Source organism: Morone saxatilis, unplaced genomic scaffold, assembly GCF_004916995.1.
Source record: "Morone saxatilis isolate NCDOM2014 unplaced genomic scaffold, NCSU_SB_2.0 Contig24, whole genome shotgun sequence".
Classification (NCBI taxonomy): domain Eukaryota; kingdom Metazoa; phylum Chordata; class Actinopteri; family Moronidae; genus Morone; species Morone saxatilis.
Genome location: NW_023339807.1, coordinates 10,998,847 through 11,006,796, shown reverse-complemented (window position 1 = coordinate 11,006,796; position 7,950 = coordinate 10,998,847). Strand labels below are relative to the sequence as shown.

The following is a 7,950-nucleotide window of genomic DNA, read 5'->3' as shown; positions in this document are numbered from 1 at the left end:
TGTGTGTGTGTTTGCACGTCTGCACGATAAGGGGGTAAAATAATAGCCATCCTTCAGAGTGGAATCTGCCTGCTATCAGCCTAATTTTCATCTTCACTTTTGGCTACTGCAAAACACCAACTTGGCTGTACTGCTTGTGTGAGCCAGTTGAAAGTAAGTGCGTGGGGCTATACATATGTGTGTGTGTGTGTGTTTGACGCTTGAGAAAATTGAACTGGATTTGTTTGAGTGGCCTTGCTTACAGAAGAGCGTGAGGAGAAAAGGGAGACTATAAGTTTGACCTTGCATGAGTCTCTCATGACACCTCTGGTTACATAATAACTGTTTCCTTAGAAATCTGAAGTGTCCTTATGAGCAGCCAGTCAGTCACCTAGTTTCCCAACTATAGAATAAACCCAGTCTGTCATGACGGCAAAGTTGCACTAGGTAAACACAATTAAGTAGTGATTAAGAGTGTCTTCCCCTCTCCTGCTGTAAATTGAATACATTTGCAGGGTAAAATAAGTTAAACTTCTCCTCAGTTTTGTACCCTGGGTGAGACGCTAGGGCTCACTTTGTAAATGAGTCACAAAACAGATTTGATGAACTGAGACATGAATAATATAGTGCAATAAAAATACCATCACCTTTTCTTTCTTAGCTCTCATTATTAACCAGTACCTCCTTTCTGTAATGGAAAATAAATCACATCCTACAGCAGAGGCGTTCATCCCAAGACGTCAACACTCAGAGCCCTGCTGCTTTTCATTCTGTTCCTCTAATCAGGGAGTGATTTATACCTGGGACGCTGAATGAATGCAATCAACTGGCAGGTTGAATAGAAAGTGTGCGGTACTCTGTGTCCTGAGGACCACTGACCTACTGGATGATATGCATATAATGGCTCATTAGCAGTTTAGGAAATAGGCAGCCCTGTGGGACGAGAAACTCTCAGCCCTACTGCAAAATGTTTCCCTCCCTGAAGGATGAGGTTCCCATGCATGTTAAGGTCCAGAGTTCCCTTAGGGGTCTCCGAGTGAGGCTATATTAGGCTGGAATTCCCACCCTTTTAACAAATATCTTGGAAACACAGAATGACCTTGGCTGACTTGAGAACTCACACTTGACTCTCACACAGGTATACTGCACAGTCCTTCACTAAAAGACAAGCACAAATCCTCACTGTGTGGGCTTCCTACAATAAGATCTTATTTTGTGGGATGTTGCATGCCGTAGGAAAAAAGTTAAGGATTCTCTGACCCATCCTCTCCTTCTCCTTTGGGTCCCCTGTTCCTGTCATCCTCTTACACACAGAGAGTCCAGCCTGCCTACCTTCCAGAGTCACCTCTTTGCCGGCCCGCTTCAGCGCCTGCACAGCCTCGTCGTGGGTCGCGTCCCGCAGGTTCATGCCGTTCACAGACAGGATGGCGTCCCCGACGTACAGAGCCTGGGTCTGGTCCGCTGCGAGTCCCTTGAATATCTTACTGATGAGGATGGGCATTTTATTCTCCTTCCCTCCCTTGATGCTGATCCCGAGCCCTCCGATCTCCTGCTTGGTCACCTTGACGCACCGCTTTCTGTTGGCGATCGCCTCGGGCACTCGCTCCGGGAGGTCCGTGAACGCGGTGCGCACAGTTTGGGGTGCGTTGTTGGAGTTGGTGTTATTGTTATCAAGGTAAGATCCGTTGGTAACGCCGTTAGAGTTGACACTGTCGTTCAAGTTGTCGTTAGAGCTGCTCTCCTCGCAGCTTAACGTGAGCGCTTCCTCGTTTAAGTTGACCAAAACTTTGTGCCACCGCTCCCGCACCAAAACCTCCACAAATCCACTTTTTTGCACTGCGGACGCACCTGAAACTCCCGTCGCTATTACCACCGCCATCTTTGGAGCATTTCTTTTAAAATGACTTTTTTGTGTCCAGCACGCTCTGTCTCTCTGTCTCTCTCTCTCTCACTCACTCTCTCTCTCTTTCTCTCTCTCTCTCACTCTCTCACACACACACACACATTAACTTCCACTCTGCCTCCCTCACACTCCGGCTGGACTTTGCTCCTCTGAAGTTGTTCTGCGGGACTTGTCAGGCGTCCCGACCAACCAGCCCGAGCCCTTTCGGCACAAGCTGCCCTCCGCTCCGCCTGCCTGAGATCCTATCTGCTGGGTGGAGTTTGCTCCCCCCGCCGTCAGCCGATCCCATCCCCAGATCCTGCATGCACAACATTTGTTCCATCATTTCCCCCCAGAAGGTTTGAGACGTGACAGCTGATGCAGTTAAATAGATGGATTTGTTTTTGCGCATATGCGCGCAAAAACAAATCCAGGTATTGATTCACATACCGCCCGGCCTTAAAGGAAATTCATTATTTCGTGAATAAAACCGTAAATGGGGATTGTGAGCCATCATGGAGCTGAAGAAGTGACTGGGCATCTATTTTAATCATTTTAAAATAAATAGCCTAATCTAAAATATGACAAGAACTGAGTTTCCAGTGTTCAAATGTCCAGTGAGGAGTCCAACTCTGTTGTACTTAAGCGTGTTCACGTTGCAGACGTGAGAGCGGTTACGCGCGTACAGGAATGTGCCTGTTTTGATGGTTCAAAGACAGACAGAGAAGGCTGTGACATGGAAAGACCCCACTCTGGGGCGTTGCTCTCCATCTCCATTATTATTATTCCAAAGAAGTCCCTATGCCCTGTCAATCACTACAGGCTCGTGATGGTTCACATAAGTGAGGGGGCAGCCGCTGATAATGACTGGAGCCGCTGGGTGTCCTGACCTTTACAGGGGTGACGCGGGTTGAAGCCCAGCAAGTGACTGACTGATGCCGGGAGAGGATGGAGACAAATGAGGCAGCTTCAATCAGCCACCAGGACATGATGATATTAGGGGGGGAGACTACCTCAACAGCTGCTGTGGATTTCAATGAGGACTTGAAGTGCATAGAAGTTCCAGTTTCTTTGGATGTAACAACACTTAGATCTGTAAATACGCATTTTCTTTTAACAGCTGTCACTCTGGAGCAAGGCATCATATACAGTGACAAATGGCTGAGGGAAACCTACTCAGCTACTAGCAATGTAGCCACGACACCTACTGGTAACACTTTAAAATAGTTTTTAGGCGGTCTGTGAGGGTTCAGATTTCATGGCTTAACAGTAAAACCACCTGGTAATGAAAACGATACACAGTCATTCCAAATAATGAACAAACTGCACTCAAATACCTTCAACCTAGGACATTTTGCACTTATATTGATGATTATTTGTGATGTGTGTTGTTTTTATTGTTATTTTATTCATTTTGTGTTGGTGTTCTTTTATTGGTGATATAGAGACACGTTTCCTGCACTAGCACAATAAAGATTGTTCTATAACACAACAGAAACACACTTAATGTCTTCAAATTTAAAAACACTGACACAAACTGTAATTTATTTAAATGCACAGTAATGTTTTGATATAATGATTTTTTTATGAAGATGCACAGGTTAATGTATTTTATAGAACATTTGTGAATTTAAATCAAATGCACGAGTATACAGCCGAGTTAGAAGCTTTGCAGGCTAATTTAAAGCAAAAAGTACCCATGTTTTTTCTCTTACACTGACCAATAGCTTATGTGCGCTATAAATTGTATAGTCAGTTTATGATTATGAGTTTATTAGAATTCATTTAAATTAAAAGATTGACAGTGTTTCTATATTTTAACTTATATTAAAGGATATATGTGAATATTATGAGAAATAAGGGCATTATCAGATGTTATTATTAAAATATTTCAGTCTATGTGTCATAATTAATCAAATTATGTAATCACAGATATATATAGTTCAGACTGTACAATCTAGGAGCCAAGCTTCCACATTTGCCCGCCCTCTAAACTACATTGGCTCATTACTACTGAACTGCACCAAAGAGGGGATTCATTTATTTATTTCGAGAAAGACACGGAAACAGAAATACTAATACTATTTTGGCTTAATGAGGCATAGGAGCTACAATTGATTTTTACTTTTATATGGAAATTAGCTATCAGATGGAATGTGCATTCTTTGTTGTGGTAATGACCTTGAAAACAAACAAACAAACAGAGAACGCAGTCTTATTAAAGGTGATTGTATTTAAAGGTTGTTAATTCATCTTTTTTTAATTTATTATTTATTTTTCCATTGCAACAGGGAGCAGCTGCAGACACACAGTCACACATAGGGTTTGTTGGTGTATGAACTGGCTTTCTGGAGTAATTAGGCGCATTAAGTGCCATGCCCAAGAGCACTGCAGTGCACTCGTGTTACAAGGAGATTCAAGCTTAAAATATGGCAAAGGTTAACTAAAATGTTGGGACCCAATTTTGTTATGCTTTAAGAAAAATATAATGATCTTTAACCCGTCCTCCTTTATTACTTTCCCCTCACATAATGTTCTTTCCCCTCCTGATTTTCTCCCCTCTTTCCACCATTTCTCCACCCCCCTTATTCTAGATTTTGCTCACTTTTGATTTTATTTTTCTTGTGCAAAAACTAATGATTTGCTTATTTTTATGCTCCTTTTAGGTCTTCTTTTCCCTTTCATTTCTTTATCAGTGCTTACTTGCTCTTTTTGTTTACCCTGTTACTGAATAACATTTTTCACATATTACTTTTCACTGGCCTGCGCATCAAGTACACAAAGAAAAACCTTTTTCTGCACCACCATATTATTTGTTCTTTCAAGATTTAAAGGTGACTTTAGACAGCAGGCATTTACAGGCAAAGGGAATAAGGCAAAACTAAGATATTGCTCAGTAAAATATATAGGTATAGCAAGTATATAAATGAAATAAAGACAAACAGCACATCAGAAGGGGCAGGTGTATTTATAGAGATAGGTGTGGAGGTCAGGTGGTGTTGAATGGTTGGAAACACTGGAGACTACTGCAGGAAAGAGAGGGAATGATAGGTTGACTGACAACAGTGCCATACTTTTCCACTTAATGCAATAGAGCCTGAGCAGTTTTAAATGCCATAACCCTAATATGTGCAAAGTAAGAAAGGCTAATTTTGTATCCAAAGTCAGTATAAAATAAATGATTTAATGAAAATGTTTTGGTAGAAGTATTTGCAACGACAATCTTTCACCCCTCAAATTCATAGGAATAATTAACAATACTTACGCAATGTTTTAGACTTTTTTGACTCTCACAGTAAGAAGCCAAAGTCCAGTCCTGAATTTGGTATTCAGGACTTTGAGCTCCATGTCAGAGCAGATATCACACCATCCTCCATTGGTTTGGCAGCTTGGTTACAGCTACTGCTGGCATCATTAGACTTCTTGAAATACTTTCCATTTCTGTTGTGTATTAGTGGTTAAATGGTATTTGAAATTAAAATTAAAGAGTACAAAAATCACCAAGATCTGAAATCATGGGCATGCAGGCAGCAGTAAAATAAGAAGCGGCTGAAATACAATACGTAGCTTCAGCTTTATAATCCATTATTAGGTAATGCATCACCCAAAGTAATCAAACATTATTGATTCATCAAGTGAAAATGTTCATGTTTTTTTAGCTGGATAAGTATGTAACCTCTCATGTTCAACAATAAAAATGAAGTGATCATAATAATGTTACAGTGCAGGTTAGAAACATTTATACTTCTATCTTGAAGGTAAAAACATAGACGCTAAACTGTTTTGCAGAAGATAAAATATTTGTTGAGTGATTCATTTCAGTGGTAGACACACTCAAATACCCCTTTCAAGTTAACCCTTTAAGAGTGAAGACTTTACAAGTCATTTCACACAAGCTGACTTTGTTCAGAGATGGATTTCCTTTTAGTGTTTGAGTTGAATTCACTTAATTCATTTACGCTGTTAACTGCACTGTGACACACAAACTAACTAAAGGTGATACCAGGAAGTAGTAATTAAGGTTCTTTATGATCAGAATCTGTGCTCAAACTCATTTAATTTCATGACATAGTTTGACAACTGTTAATTAAAGGGTTAAATGTGTTGTGAGAGCGGATGGGTGGAGTATGAATCAGGGGAGGAGGCATCATTGCATGATTTACAGAGAAATGAAAGTTACCACAGTGGCTTTGCAGGGAGTTCAGTTTGTTTGTGAAGGTGACAGCAGAGCTCAGCATCACCATTCAAGAAGGTGAAGTTTAACTATATTTATATGATAAATATACTGGTATTGTAGAATACACGTAATGTATTACATATAATGAACACCTTTTATGCATTAATCCAGATACAGGTATGCCTTATGTTATTATGTTTATTTGGTAAATAGTTATTACCTATTTATTAGGCATTTTTATGAAACTTCACTTTACAGCATCAAGAGAGTCATGCCACTCTTTTCACTTTTTGAACTTTTAACCACCAGAAATCTAAAATGAACTCTGCTGTGTTCTTTGTTGTTGTCGTCGTTGTAGATATGGCCACAGCCAGCCCTTTCCTGTCTGAGGATCAGTTTTTGTGCTCCATCTGTCTCGATGTTTTCACAGAGCCTGTTTCTATACCATGTGGACACAACTTCTGCAAGGCCTGTATCACCAGGCACAGGGAAAGCAAAGAGCAATGTCAGTGTCCACTGTGCAACGAAAAGTTCAACAAAGGGCTCAAACTTCGTGTCAACACCGGATTCAGGGAGGTTGTAGAGAATTTCAAGAAACATTATGCGATAGCTAATAATAATCAGCCAATCAAACCAGGACAAGTGCCATGTGACTGCTGCCTTGACAACAATTTCAAAGTCTGCGGTGTGGAGTCTATTCTAATGCAGGCTCCCCACTTGTGGTGTTTTCACACTGAAGGGCTACACCCATTCCACAGATATTTCTTTCTTCCTGGGGACCTGGGCTTTTCTGAAGGGAGATTCTACTATAAGGTTGAGGTCAAAGGGAGGACTGGCTGGGATTTAGGAGTAGTCAGAGAGTCGGTTCTTCGGAAGAGGACATTCACACCCAACACCAGGAATGGGAGCTGGATCATAAGATTGGAGAATAACACCAACTACAAGGCTCTACATAATGTCCCTTTTAACTTCTTCTTGTCAAGGAAACTTGAGAGAGTCATGGTGTTTGTAGACTATGACAATGGACTAGTGTCCTTCTGTGATGCAGACACTGCGACCATGATCTACACTTTTACTGGCTGCAAATTCCAAGAGAGAATTTTCCTTTACTACAGACCTACAGAGGACGTCAGCTCTGAACAAAAGCTACATATATTAATATTCTTATTTTTAATTTTTCTGATTTGGATATGGTCAAATTAAACATCACATCATCTCTTAAGGACACAGTTGGAAAACCATGTGTGATGAAAATCATGTAAAACTGATCACTAATCGATTCAAGAATGTCACTGGATATTTTAGAAAAAGAGCCAAGAATCTGTAGAGTCTAGACCTTGAGCTCAAGTTTATACACTGGAAATTATCTACATTTGTTCTCTGTAAAGGGTTTTATGATCTATGTTGATATAAAGTATTGCACTGTTTATTTTTTTCACCTGTGTTTTAGTATTATTATTGGTTACTTACATTGATCATATAAATTCAACAACAGCCTTGAATAAACTGGGGATGCACTTGCAGAAGCAGTCTTCCAGTCACAAACTCATCTAGATAAGGCCACAGCCAGCTCTTTCCTGTCTGAGGATCAGTTTCTCTGGATGTGATAAATGATAAACTTATATTTGTTTATTTGTACACTGTGGTATTGTCACTTTTACATAATATAAGTACAAGATCCAAGTACTTTAATTTAAAGTTTAGACAGAAGAAATATTTACTTTTAGCCACTGAGCTACTGCATTTTAGGTTTTTATGTAGTCTGACTACATACTGAACATGTGATATGGCCTGGAGACTGTATAATTACATATATTAGGTTACAAACTGTCCTAAGTATAAGAGAAGAGCTTTATCTTGGATGCACTGCCATAAACAAACACTCATGACTCCCTTCAGCTCATTCATGACA

The 7,950-nt window shown here is 40.2% G+C and overlaps 2 protein-coding genes across 3 annotated transcripts in view; one reads left to right on the top strand and one right to left on the bottom strand.

Moving 5' to 3' along the window:
* The window catches only part of sntb1 (syntrophin, basic 1), a 38,099-nt gene extending 35,971 nt beyond the window's left edge, over positions 1-2,128 (bottom strand). The window contains exon 1 of one of the 2 annotated variants that reach the window (XR_004797074.1): positions 1,312-2,128. Coding sequence is in view for 1 of the 2 variants with exons in the window: in XM_035672161.1 (XP_035528054.1) it covers positions 1,312-1,858 (547 nt within the window). In the remaining variant the exon portion in view is untranslated. The remainder of the gene's footprint in view (positions 1-1,311) is intronic. The other variant, XM_035672161.1, reaches the window with a different exon arrangement.
* Positions 2,129-6,036: 3,908 nt separating this feature from the next.
* LOC118335891 (nuclear factor 7, brain-like) lies at positions 6,037-7,285 on the top strand. The gene is made up of 2 exons (XM_035672387.1): positions 6,037-6,113; positions 6,397-7,285. The coding sequence occupies exon 2, from the start codon at positions 6,399-6,401 to the stop codon at positions 7,239-7,241; it is 843 nt and encodes a 280-aa protein (XP_035528280.1). The 5' UTR covers positions 6,037-6,113; positions 6,397-6,398; the 3' UTR covers positions 7,242-7,285.
* Positions 7,286-7,950: the final 665 nt, after the last annotated feature.

Bases quoted from the DNA above. Each gene is read 5' to 3' on its own strand.
- LOC118335891 (XM_035672387.1), top strand. From the start codon at position 6,399: ATGGCCACAGCCAGCCCTTTCCTGTCTGAGGATCAGTTTTTGTGCTCC.